The sequence below is a fragment of the Leopardus geoffroyi genome, chromosome B1, assembly GCF_018350155.1.
Source record: "Leopardus geoffroyi isolate Oge1 chromosome B1, O.geoffroyi_Oge1_pat1.0, whole genome shotgun sequence".
NCBI classification, from domain to species: domain Eukaryota; kingdom Metazoa; phylum Chordata; class Mammalia; order Carnivora; family Felidae; genus Leopardus; species Leopardus geoffroyi.
In genome coordinates, this window is record NC_059327.1 from 63,001,663 (window position 1) to 63,015,674 (window position 14,012).

At 41.8% G+C, this 14,012-nt stretch overlaps 1 protein-coding gene across 1 annotated transcript; it reads right to left on the reverse strand.

Moving 5' to 3' along the window:
• Positions 1–1,382: 1,382 nt before the first annotated feature.
• On the reverse strand, positions 1,383–3,058 carry LOC123582858 (putative tripartite motif-containing protein 75). The gene has a single exon (XM_045449371.1). It carries the CDS (start codon positions 2,826–2,828, stop codon positions 1,419–1,421), a length of 1,410 nt encoding a protein of 469 aa, XP_045305327.1. The 5' UTR covers positions 2,829–3,058; the 3' UTR covers positions 1,383–1,418.
• Between the last annotated feature and the right edge of the window lie 10,954 nt (positions 3,059–14,012).

Below are 14,012 nucleotides of genomic sequence, written 5' to 3' on the forward strand. Positions count from 1 at the left end.
TTCCGTCACTGAGTTAGTGTATCTTTCTCAGTTGTTCAACAAATCAGACTCCAAAAAAATGACCCACACATTGACTGTATCTATTTTCTTCAAAAATATAAAGATTTTTGGTGGAAGAGAAAAACAAAGGGAAATGACATTAATATGAAGATGGAAATAAGAGGCTAAGATATAAAGTTCTATTCAAAATAGGGAAAGATATGAAAGTTAACTTTGGAGCATATGCACATAACTATATAGTCTCACCTTCATGCAAAATAAGTACTACATTTTGCAAATTAAAGTTCATCATAGAAAATGAACAGAACCTAGGTCCTTCTGGTGAAGTCAGTGCAGTGTCCAGGGTTAAACATGTACACTTGTTTTCTTTAACAGCCTAGTGCCTTCCACTTAGTATTTGCTTTGAAAATACTGTAACTCCTGGGACATAGGACTTGCTAAATGTTAGCTATACTAGTAAGAAAATGCTGAATAAAAAGAGATCTGCCATCACGCCCGAATAGTTTTTACTACTTGGTGATTCATCTTATATTCTCTGACATGGTTTCTAAACTGTAATGTCTGCTACTAATAAGACTTTCCAATTTTCTACAATGCTGTGAGTCACCATGCTATAAAATACAATGCATAATAACAAAGAATTTAGGATGAAATGAAAACTATGTAGAGGGTTTCTAAAAAGGCAGATGTGGTGAGTGCTGCCAGTAGCTGGCCCCCTTAGGGTAAAGGAAAAAACGGTCTGCCACTCCCTCTGATGTCTGCCCCATCCCTTTCAATTGTGCCCTTTAGGAAAACCAAGGTTACAGTCTGCTCTGCCTAGTACACAACTTGTACATGGCAAGAATAGCACAATGTTTTAATGACACAACTTTGATAGAGCTGAGGCGAAGCTGACCAGTTCTGTTTTGGTCAATCCCTTGCACACTCCATCTGCACTTTCTGACCAACTTAATCCACCCTCACACCCAGAAAACCCCTTCAACATTCCTGGAGAGAGGCATTACTAGCACTGTTTTCTAGAGAATTGTGGAAACAAAGCTTTCTTCTTGGACGAAACAGAAAGAAAACGGGAGATGACGGGGAGCGGGGGTGTGTGGAGGAGGGTTTCACTTTACTGGCATGTTAATTAATACAAGAGCCTACCCACCTTCCAATTCTTTTTTAATGTGTATTTATTTTTGAGAGACAGAGCACAAGCAGGAGAGGGGCAGAGAGCGAGAGGGAGACACAATCTAAAACCGGCTCCAGGCTCCGAACTGTCAGCACAGAGCCCAACACAGGGCTCAAACCCACGAACCATGAGATCATGTCCTGAGCTGAAGTCAGACGCTTAACCAACTGAGCTACCCGGGCGCCCCCACCTTCCATTCTTTAAAACAAACAAAACAAAACAACTATTACGATGGTCCAGGGAGTTTTCATTCACAATCTGTTCCTGTACAGATTCTGAGAGGCTTTGAATCGGGTCCTACATAGAAATAAGGCCTAAGCGGTCTAGTAAAAGTGTCAGTGAAAGTATAGATGTGAGATTTCTCAGTTATGTTATAAAATGAGATCTCACCCAGCTCATAGTCCAAGAAAATGCCAATGCCTCTGGGTCTCACGTCTAACAGTAGCAGTGTTGGAACAGCTCCCACTGCATTATATCGATCCCCCTGCAGCTGAAGGCTCCAGCATCCCTGCCAGGCTGACAGAGATCTCCTGGCCTTCGTGGGAAGCGAGTCTCTGCAAATCCCAACAGCCCATTCAGACTTGTCTCCCACTTCAACCTCCCAGAAATGCCTGCCGGAATAAAAATATGGAAAACCCAGGACGACTGTGTTGGTTGTAAATCGTTTTGGAAAGTAAGGAACGTTTTGTTTTCTCTTTGCAAATCTCACATCTTTTTTATCCTCGGAGACAATCAAGTTAGGGTGTGCCGTCTCAGGGTCTAGGATCACGTCCACTCCAAATTTTTTAATAATTTTCTGCAAAGCAGAGTACTGGGGAGGAAAAGTGCAACCTTCTCTTCTTAATTGGATTGAAAAAATTGATGGACTAATCTCATCCTCAGACTTCTTGTAGAAATGTTTAATCTGTGATAGCAATTCTACCTCAGACAGCACACTGTTCTCTACTACTTTACTCAGCAGACCTTTGAGGGTGGAAATGTAGTTTGAAAATGCAGTTATGTTTGCACTCAGTTTCTGCTGAATGTCCTTCTCTTCATCAGCTAACCTGGAAAGAACTGCTGCTTGATCACGATCTAGAAATTGCTTCAGGCACTCAAATTCAGAGAGTAGTTCCAGCTTTTGGTTTTCCACCTTCTCTTTCAGCTCTAAGGGTTTTTTGCTTTGAATGCTTATTAATTTCTGAATATCAGCCACCTGCTTCTTCAGGGGCTCGATGTAACTGCCGAGCCTTTGCCTGTGGTGAGAGGTGGCCTCTTCCACGGGCCTCACCCAGTGGCCCTGGTGGTCAGGGGGTCGCACGCACGCGGGACACAACACCTGTAGGTCCTCCTCACAGAAGAGGGTCAGGACCCGGTTGTGCTTCTCACACAGATGCCTCTCGTCCCGCCTCTTCCTCTTGCTCCTGCTGATGTGGAGGAGCTTGGCAATGTCGATCACCCTTCCCAGCTGGGTGTTGCTCCTCAAGTGCGTCTCTCGACACGAGTGACGGCAGATGGGGCAAGGGAACCTGTCGCTGAGATCAGCCCAGGATTGCTGGATGCAGCAGCGACAGAAGTTGTGCCCACATTCGGTGGTGACGGGGTCTCTGAGGTAGTCCAGACAGATGGGGCAGTTGGCTTCGGCCTGGAGTCCTGCCAGGGCTGACGACACTGCCATTGGGCTGTGAATGAGAGACTGGACTGAGGTGGGTTTTCTTCAGGAGCTTGGGCTCCAGTGAGAAGTGGATACACTGTAAAATCTCAGTCCTCACTTTGCTGGCCGCTGCTAAAGTCCTGTGAATCTTCAGGCTTTTAATTCCAGCTGCCAAGGAGAGCCCTTCCCACAGCCTGCAACCAGTCACAACTCAACTAGACAACTCCTCTCCAGCCTTTGGAAACAGAGAAAAGAAAGCCGAGTGAAGCAGCTTTCTTAGCCAGGAGAACAATTGTTTCCTCGAATCATGAATTACTTGCAGATGAAGTATAACTTCCTTAAAAAAACAAACAAACAAAAACAACTCTGGGTTTGTTTCAGGTGGTCCTACCCATTACCAAATTCTAGTCAGATTGCCCTCTTCTAACCCCAATCTTTTATTTCCATGCCTTTATTATGATGCTCTATCTATTCCTACCTACTTGGTACCACAATCCCTACATCTCATCTACCTCCCATTCACCCCAACGTGGGCTGTGGAAAGGGCATGGGCTCTGGGACAGATAGATTTGGCACAGCCAAATTAAGACACCTATCCATGTAACTTGGAGGAATTCATTTTACATTTGAAGGGGTTCAGCACATGCAACCCGAAAATAGGCCATTAGTAATGTGAATTATTTTGAGGAAGGCATTCGAGCCCCAGCAGGAAAAGCCCTTTACCTCCATCTTAACTGCCTTAAAAAAGTAATTTCCCCCTTTGTGGAGAGGGCGGGATTTGCAATTATAAAGGAAATTTACATTATAAAGGGGGACTAGTGCAAAAAGAGCTATTACCTGAAAGAACTTTTTCACCTAAGAGACTTACCTGCAGAACATAAGAACCTTTGTTTACCAGACTTTTTTCTACTCACCTTTCTGGGAATTGCCTCCCTCAACCGCAAAGGTTCCAGACTTCTGGCTCTTTCCTGAGCTCTGGATGGCATGGAAGTCCCAATCATCTGGTCTGTCTGGGTCGTCGTTTGAGTCTCATAGCTTTGTGAGATTCCTTTGCATAAATAGGTTATTAAAGTTTTTTCTTGTTCATCTCTTCTATCTCAACTTAATTCTTAAACTAGCTATGGAACCTAAAAGGACAGAAGGGAAAATTTTTCCTCCCCTACAATCCCAAACTCTTAGAATTAAGTAAAGAATAATTATAATATCACTATAAACTTTTGTCTTATGAGAGTACAGAACTTAAGGAAACCTCCTCAATTTTGAAGCTTAAAACACAGTTTTTCTGATGGCTCAGAATTCACGTTTACCATATTTGGTTTGCTTTTCTCATCCTTGCTTCTCTAAGGTACAGGGGAGGAAATATCATTTTCCCTCTACCCTCCTAGGCTCTTGCCTGAGCCTCCCCGGTTATAAAAAGATATATTAACAAGAAAAAATATATGTTTTACAATATGTATACCTCCGTATACAATGGAGATACCCATGAAAAGTGGAGTAACTCCCCAAAATGGCCCAAGCCACCATTTTAAACACCATCTCCAGCTAAAGACGAAAGATAGATGCAAGGGAGGGGAGCAGTTTGGGGAGATTATTTGGCAAAGCAGAGCAAACAAGAGTAAGGTTGTTATGCAGATTTGAGTCCCTGCCTTCTTCAAAGATAAGGGTTTCTAGAGATTTAGTCATCCCCCTCTTGCGGATACAGAGTGCAAAGAAACCCTTACAAATGGATATTTCTTTTATGAATGTAAATTACCCTCACAAAAGGGCAACTTCTATTTTCAAACATTATCCAGCATTTGCACTCTTTCAAAAATAATCAGCTTGAAATAATCCTTATGCAGAAGAGGTTATTTTGCGGTGGCAAATTCTGCTCCCCGGCAACAGCTCAATGTGCTTCTGGACAGTCTGTTGCGTAGTGAGAGCCAGGAAATAACATCTAGACATACAAATTTATAAAAAGTAGAAAAAAAGGAAAAATATTTTCAGTATTTACTGATTAAATCCTATCTCTGAACAAAGAGTACCTACAAAATAAGTAAAACAAATTTTAAAAACCTGAACTCCCAGTGCAGAAAAAGAAGCATAAAAACAAGTTATGGAAAACACAGAAACTTATTAATAACTTAAGAATTACAAACTGAAAAAGAACTTTTCCCCTTTAACTATGCTCATCGTATTGGTAAAATTGAAAAGAATAATACTCTGTTTTGGCTTTGGGAGGTAGAGTTTCCAACACTGTAGACTGGTGAAGTAGAAACCTTTTATTTTTAGAAACCAATGCTGAAATATCCATCAAAGATTTAAAAACTCTGCTTTGCCCTACTAATTCCACTGATACTAATTCCAAAAATCACATGTTAAAAATAAGAAAATGAGTCCAAAATGGGGTAAGCCCCATGTCACCAAGACTTAACTCTCCCAGAAATGGAGTCTTTCCATCAGGAGTCACCTGATCAGGCCTAGTTGATCTGCCTGATAGACCCTTGCTATCCTCTAAAGGAAACTCACCTTGCTTTTTTTGCCTGTATAATTTCCTTGTTCCGGCTCCCTTCTGCCTATAATTTTTTCATTTTGTACAGCACCTCAGAGTTCTTCTCTATTAGATTTGAGATCTTTAAAATTTACTCAGTTGGGGGCGCCTGGGTGGCGCAGTCGGTTAAGCGTCCGACTTCAGCCAGGTCACGATCTCGCGGTCCGTGAGTTCGAGCCCCGCATCAGGCTCTGGGCTGATGGCTCAGAGCCTGGAGCCTGTTTCCGATTCTGTGTGTCCCTCTCTCTCTGCCCCTCCCCCGTTCATGCTCTGTCTCTCTCTGTCCCAAAAATAAATAAACGTTGAAAAAAAAAATTTTTTTTTAAAATAAAACAAAATAAAATAAAATTTACTCAGTTGAGTGTTTTTTTTTTTAACACACATATAATGTGAACAAATATCCAAATACATACAAAGATGTTCTCTTGAGCACTGATTTGAACTTCAAACAAGTGGAAACATTAGAAATCTCTACTGTCGGTATTGGCTGAATAAACTACATCACGTGCATGTCACATACATTCTTTTGAAGAGACTTACGTGCAGATTTTATTTTATTTTTTGAGAGGGGGGCAAGCGATTGAGGGGCGGTGAATCTCAGGAGGTGCAGAGAGAGAGAGAGAGAGAGAGAGAGAGAGAGAGAAGCGAGGCTCACCAGAAGTGCGGCGAAGAGCTCACCCGATATGGGACTTGAACTTCGAAACCATGAGATCATGACCTGAGCCGAAGTTGGACGTTTAACGACTGAGCCACCCAGGCGCCCAGCAAGCAGATTTTAAAGAAAGGTGGTGGGGCGCCTGGGTGACTCAGTCGGTTAAGCGTCCGACTTCGGCTCAGGTCATGATCTCGCGGTCCGGGAGTTCGAGCCCCGCGTCGGGCTCTGGGCTGATGGCTCGGAGCCTGGAGCCTGTTTCAGATTCTGTGTCTCCCTCTCTCTCTGACCCTCCCCCGTTCATGCTCTGTCTCTCACTGTCTCAAAAATAAATAAACATTAAAAAAAAAAAAATTAAAAAAAAAAAAAAAGAAAGGTGGTAGTACTAAATGTATTGATGTAGAAAGATGCAAACAATTCATTATAGACCGAAGGAAGCAGGGGACTTCCCACTTTCTCAACTAATCCCTCACTCCAGTCCCGGCATTCTCTTCCCCTGAGACCACTGGACTACTACTATATTTGGAATGTTATATTTTAGAAAAAGAATATAGTACATACATCAAGTATAATGTGAACATCCCCAAAAGCGTCTGGGGAAACACTTCCTAATTAAACACTGTAATATTTATGCAAAATTCATGTGTATTTAAAGCAACTGAGATAATTAAAGCTATCCTTTATAGGATACAAAAAGCTTTGTGTCAGGTGAAGTTTTTTTTACCAAATACATTTTGCACCAAATTTATCAAAAACTTGTTTTACAGTGGTTTGAGTTTCAGACTTGTGGACTCTCCAGGATGATCCGGGACCAGCGGCTACCAGGCCCCCCCCATTCCTGCCTCTGCTTACACAGGTACAGGATTTAGAAAGTGCCCAGGCTCCCCTAAATCCTTCAACTGCGCTCCCAAGACCCCTCATGGTCGGGGCCTTTGTCTGGCACCCAACCCCCAAGCTGGCTTCAGCCCCAATTCTTCCTTCACTTTCTCCAGGCTGACCTCCCTGTGGCCAGAGGACATTGGAACACTGCTGACCTGAAGTCCAGCAGAGCTCTGGTCCATCGCTCAGTGTCCTTTCTTAGTTCCTCCTCTCCCTTCAGATCTCAAACATCCCCCCTGATCTCAATATCCTAGTTCAAGGTTCAGTATTAGACACCTTCCCTCCGTAAACCTTAATTACTGTTGTGTTCTGAGGTCAAGCTCTGTCTTCCACACTAACCACCAAGAGTGTACTTTGATTTCTTATAATTGATCCTTAAGCACTCAGCTCAGGAACCCATTAAATACTTGTCGAATTAGATTCCTGTTGCTCCCTTACAAGCTCGGTGGCTTTGGGTAAACTACTTAACCTCACTGAAACTTAATCTGCCCTCTGTACGAAGGCAGAATGGTTAAACTAAGTAAGAAGAAGGCCATGCAGGGCCTGAGAATCAGGGGTACAGGGGCCCATAGCTCTTATCCCTCCACTCGCCCCACCGCAAACCATTTCTGAGACATCCTATAAGGAAATTCCACTTCAACCTCAGACCAGCCCCTCCCAGGGCTTTGAAACAGATATTACTTCCCCTTTAGGGCAGGGTGGGATCTGGCTACCGGTGAGTTTAGCAAACATTTCAGGTGATTCTTAACAAGGCTCTTGGAGAGACTGGGAACCATATTACAAGGGATGTGTTTTGAAATAAGCCAAACCCAGAGTTTACAATTCCTGACGAGGTATGGTCTCTCCAAGCATGGTCTCTCACGGGGCACTGAGCGCTTAACTCCAGAGGCCACGGATCCTACCGCTCCAGTCTCCCGCACCCACATCCTCCCTCTCCCAGCTTACCTGGAGCCTCTGCTAAGGTCCCTTTATTTGTGCACGGAGGCACAATCTGCAGGGAAATCCACATTATAAATGGGAGGGACCCGCTGAGACGACTCCACCCAGCAAACCCGGCTCCTCCTCTAAGTGGGAGGGGCGTGAAAGAGAGAAGGGGACGGCGTCCTATAATTATAATAAGCCCTTAAGTGTCTTTGGCCTAAGAACTTTAAATTTTTTTTTTTTTAATGTTTTATTCATTTTTGAGACAGAGAGAGACAGAGCATGAACGGGGGAGGGGCAGAGAGAGAGGGAGACACAGAATCGGAAGCAGGCTCCAGGCTCTGAGCCATCAGCCCAGAGCCCGACGCGGGGCTCGAACTCACAGACCACGAGATCGTGACCTGGCTGAAGTCGGACGCTTAACCGACTGCGCCACCCAGGCGCCCCAGGCCTAAGAACTTTAGAGTCTTCTTCGTAATAACAATGTAGGGCAGTTTCATTCATTCATTCATTCATTCATTCATTTTTTAAAGTAAGCTCTATACCCAATGTAGGGCCTGAAGTCACAACCCCAAGATCAAGAGTCTCCTGCTCCATGCTCCATGGACGGAGCCAGCCAGGCGCCCAGGCAGTTTCTTTTATTGTTTACATTTTTATGACTTTCAAAGTGTCAAAAAGAGATTTCAACCCAGAACCTGCCCAGCTGGGTTACCTGTTGAAAGATCTTCTTCCTTACAGAAGGTTAACACTGAAGGTGCCAATATGAAGCAAGCATTGGTTCAATGTACAAACTAATTTTATCAGAAAATTATCGAGAAATGATCTAAGTCCTTTTTATTTGAGATATAGACAGAGATATAACATAATTCTGAAGTGATTCTTAAGTTGTAAGACTTTGGGTGATTGTCGCATGGAGGTTCATTTCCCATTCTCTCTATTTTGTATAAGCTTTAAATTTTAAAGCTTGTAACAAGATTTTTAAAAGATTTAACTGAGGGTAAAAAGGTTTTACACCTGAAAATATTTTTTGTATTCATGTGAATCCAGTATAATGTATAACAGAGTCCCATAGTAAATAATACTGTACATACATAATATTCTTCAGCTAACCTGATAAAAGATAAATCACTAAAAAAAATCTATTATTATTGGTGAATAGTGGAAGATTGTAGACAAAAAATAAAGTATTAATACCATTCATGTAGCACTGTAAAAGCACATAACCAATACTGTTTTTAAGTGAAGAGCAGGAACTAAAAAGCAAAGTCCAACATAAATTAAATGAATTCCTATACAGTACATGTGGATCAAATGAACATATCGGTAAATTAAGCAGACTTGACTTTTTTAATGTTTTTTATTTATTTTTGAGAGAGAGAGTGCACTCGATCAGGGAAGGGGCAGAGAAAGAGGGAGACACAGAAGCCAAAGCAGGCTCCAGGCTCTGAGCAGTCAGCACAGAGCCAGATGTGGGGCTCAAACCCACGAGCCACAAGGTCACGACCTGAGCCGAACTCAGAGGTTTAATCAACTGAGCCACCCAGGCGCCTCAAATTAAACAGACTTAGACACACAAAGCCGTACTTTATAATCTTACAAAAATGCATCCAGTCTTAAAGGAACATGAAATGCATTCAAGGAGGTACTGAATGGAGGAAGAGAGAACAGGAGTGGAGAACAAGAACGAGGGGAGATATTTAAAAACAATAAGAGTGTGGTCTTGCATAAAATGATGATAAGGTGGTCTGACTGAAGAACTAGATGAAATCCAGTTTCTCAAAAAGAGAGGGGAAAAAAGGGAATTCTCTCTGGTAGCAATACTATATGCATACAAAATGATATACTTGAACAACTTACTTACAAAATTGAAATATGCTGTTTTAAAAAAAAATCAAGTTTATTTCATTCTCCTCCTATGTCTTAAGTGTTTTTAAAGTGTAAAAAGGAAGCCTGTATCTATTAACATTTCCACTGATAGTGTATCATTTCCCTCACAATCCTTGACAACTGGTTATTAAGGGTCATTTTAACTTTTGTTAATCTAATAGGAGAAATCGATGTTGATTTAACTCTCTTTTCCCTGATTACTAGTGAGTTTAAGAATTTGTTAATTTGTATTACTTTTAGGAGTTTTCTGTAGGGTCCTCATTTTTTTCTCTTTAATTTTTCTCCTTAGGTGGTATTATCACTCTTTAATTAAGCTACCTTTGTGCTGAGAGCTCAAAATTTTTCTCAGGTTGGCCTCTTTCTGGACCATCAGTCTCCCGTATGCAACCGCCCAATGGAGGCTTTCACTTGGATTTCAAACTGGCATCTCCAGATTCATGGATACAAACAGAAATCTTCTTGGGGGGAGGGGGAGAGTGCAATTGAGTAAAGGGCAGAGAAAGAAAGAATCCCACAAAGGGCAGAGAGAGAGAGAGAGAGAGAGAAGCGGGGCTCACCCAAAGCGGGGCTCTCGTGTTTTTACCTGAAGCAGGGCTCAAGCTCACCCAATGAGGGACTAGAACTCACCCAATACTGGGCTTGAATTCACGAACTGTGAGATCATGACCTGAGCTGAAGTCAGATGCTTAACCCACTGAGCCACCCAGGAGCCCCAAAACAGAAATCTTAATTTCTGTTAATTTCTTAATTTAAAGAAATTCTGTTAAATCTTAATTTTCTTCATTTCTCTCTATCTGCCCAGAACCTGACCTTCCCCCAGGCCTCTCCATCTTAATCCAGGGAACCACTGTTCTCCTAATAGCTGAGGCAAAAACCTACTAGGCATCTCTGATTTCTCTTGTTCCTTTACTCACACCCACTCCATCAGCAGTTCCTGTTGTCCTCCCTTCAGATATATCCCTAAATTCTGTCCATGCTCCTGGGGAACCCCAGAGTACCCCTGCCCTGGGTTGCCTGTTACCTTAAAGCCCCACACTCTTCCGAATCACAGTGTTGTCAACAGGGTATGTGACTTTGGGAACTTGTGTTTGGCTGTATGTAGGTCCTGTGGAGGCAGAAAAGTGGAGGGCACTGGCCAAGAGCAGAACCTTAGGGAGCAAGGAGTCCTAAAGGGCAGGTAGAGGAAGAGCTGTTTGCCAAAGAGACCGAGAAGCAGTCAGAGGAAGTCAGCACTGTCATGGGCCAGGGCTCAAGACAACATTAAAGGGACTGAAAAAGTATCCATGGACTGGGACACCAGGTCACTGATGAATTAGTGCAAGCAATTTCAGTGGGGGGGGGGGGGGGGGGGGGTGTAGGAGGAGCCAAGGGAGATATGAAAAGGAAAGGTGGATTATAATTCTTAAAGGTAATTAGTCCTGAGCACAGAAACAAAATGTAGAGGTAGATTTGGGGGATTAATTTGCCTCTCTGAGGGCAGGTAATTGCATCTCTATTCTGCCCCTTCCCAACCTGTTGGCTAATTGCATTTAGTTCTATGGCAAGGGAAACAAAAGCAAAAATGAACTACTGGGACCTCATCAAAGTAAAAATATTTTTAACATAGAGTAAAATGCTTTTTACTTTTAACATAGAGTAAAAATATTGTTAAAAATGCTTCTCTATGTTAAAAATGCTTTCTCTATGGCCCAACCTATAGATGTAGAAAAATGATCAGATCTACAGTTTTCGCCCTCAGGAGTTTTTCATACTAGGCAAGGTCAGGTTTCCTGTTTTATGGATGAACTTGAATGTTCTCAATTCTATGCACTCTTAAAATTACAATACAATAAATGTGGGGATTATAATAAAGTATAACATATTCAATGTTTAATGTTTTCTGGGGAAAAAAACAATAAATGGAGAGCAAGGGCAAGCAGTGACCATCAAAGAATGTAGAGGAGTATATCCTGGTCATCTCTTCAGGCCACACCTACTCCCTGTATCAACATTTTTAACAATATTTGTTCTTCCTATGCAGAAGCAGGGAATATTTTTCCATTTTGTTGTGTCTTCTTCAATTTCTTTCATAAGCTTTCTATAGTTTTCAGTGTATAGATTTTTCACCTCTTTGGTTAGATTTATTCCTAGGTATTTTATGGTTTTTGGTGCAACTGTAAATGGGATTAATTCCTTGATTTCTCTTTCTGTCACTTCATTGTTGGTGTATAGGAATGCAACTGATTTCTGTGCATTGATTTTATATCCTGGGAATTTGCTGAATTCATGGATCAGTTCTAGCAGTTTTTGGTGGAATCTTTTGGATTTTCCATATAGAGTATCATGTGATCTGCGAAGAGTGAAAGTTTGACCACCTCCTGGCCGATTTGGATGCCTTTTATTTCTTTGTGTTGTCTGATTGCAGAGGCTAAGACTTCCAATGCTATGTTGAAGAACAGTGGTGAGAGTGGATATCCCTGTCTTGTTCCTGACCTTAGGGGGAAAGCTCTCAGTTTTCCCCATTGTTTGGAAAAAGTTTGGAAGTTTTTCCCCATTGAGGATGTTATTAGCATTGGGTCATTCATATATGGCTTTTATGATCTCGAGGTATGCTCCTTCTATCCCGACTTTCTTGAGGGTTTTTATCAAAAAAGCATGCTGTAGTTTGTCAAATGCTTTCTCTGCATCTGTTGAGGGGATCATATGGTTCTTGTCCTTTCTTTTATTGACGTGATGAATCACATTAATTGTTTTGCTGATATTGAGCCAGCCCTGCATCACAGGTGTAAATCCCGCTTTGTCGTGGTGAATAAAATTTTTAATGTATTGTTGGATCCGGTTGGCTAATATCTTGTTGAGGATTTTTGCACCCATGTTCATCCAAGAAAATTGGTCTATAGTTCTCATTCTTAGTGGGGTCTCTGTCTGGTTTTGGAAATCAAGGTAATGCTGGCTTCATAGAAAGAGTTTGGAAGTTTTCTTTCCATTTCTTTTTTTTGGAACAGTTTCAAGAGAATAGGTGTTAACTCTCCGTTAAATGGTAAAATTCCCCTGTAAAGCCATCTGGCCCTGGACTCTTGCCTTTTGGTAGATTTTTGATGACTAATTCGATTTCCTTACTGGTTATGGGTCTGTTCAAATTTTCTGTTTCTTCCTGTTACAGTTTTGGTAGTGTATATGTTTCTAGGAATTTGTCCATTGCTTCTAGATTACCCATTTTATTGGCATATAATTGCTCATAATATTTCCATCAAAGAATGTAGAGGAGTATATCCTGGTCATCTCTTCAGGCCACACCTACTCCCGGTGTGGTCTTACTCTCTGCAGAGACTTACACTGCAATCTGTCTGTTGAATGTCCATGTTTCACTATAGGTAACCAATATTTTTTTCTCATTCTATATGATTCCGATCATGTCCTGCCAAATATTAGCTTATCAACCATGGACAAGTTTCTTATAACTTCCTCGAATCTTGTTTTTCTCATCTGTGTTATGAAAACATGTACACATATTATCTGGAATATTAATACTATTGTTACAATAATATCATAGTTTAAAAATACCTAAACACAGACACACAAAAATTAAATAATTCCATTATCCAGAAATAATCTTATTCTGAATATACAGACATATTTTTCTGTATGGCAAGAACTGGAGAAACTATTGGCATGGACACTCCATTCCAATAACTTCACTCAAGACTTGACCAAACTTTGGGGCACCTGGGTGGCTCAGTCGGTTAAGTGTCCGACTTTGTCTCAGGTCATGATCTCACAATTGATGAGTTTGAGCCCCACGTGGGGCTCTGTGCTGACAGCTCAGACCCTGGAGCCTGCTTCACATTCTGTGTCTCCCTGTCTCTCTGCCCATACCCCGCTCATGCTCTGTCTCTCTCTGCCTCAAAAATAAATAAAACATTAAAAAAAAAAAAAAAAAAGACTTGACCAGATTTTAACTTGACTTCTAGCAGCTTCTGGCCCTGTACAGGGGGATGCCCCTCTTTGAGTGACTGTTCGAAAAAGCCGAAGGTTGTAAAATCTTCCCCAATCCAAGGATTGTTTTAGAATAGTTTGTATTTTCTTGTACATAGATATAAATGCTGTTAAAAAATACATCTTTCTACATTCTTCCTTTAGCTTCCAGACAAGGCAGAAAGGAGATGAGTTTCACCCCTGTCCCTGAATCCTTGTCAATCAGGAAGGTTAAACCATTGACCACAATCAGCATACGTGGTGGGGGGGAGAAGGAAGTAACAATGGACTCCAATTCAAACAGCTTGCTTTTTCTATAATCCCAGTCAGCCTAAGGCAGTGATTGTAGGTGCCCTGGGTGTGGGGAAGAAGGAAAGAGGGAGTG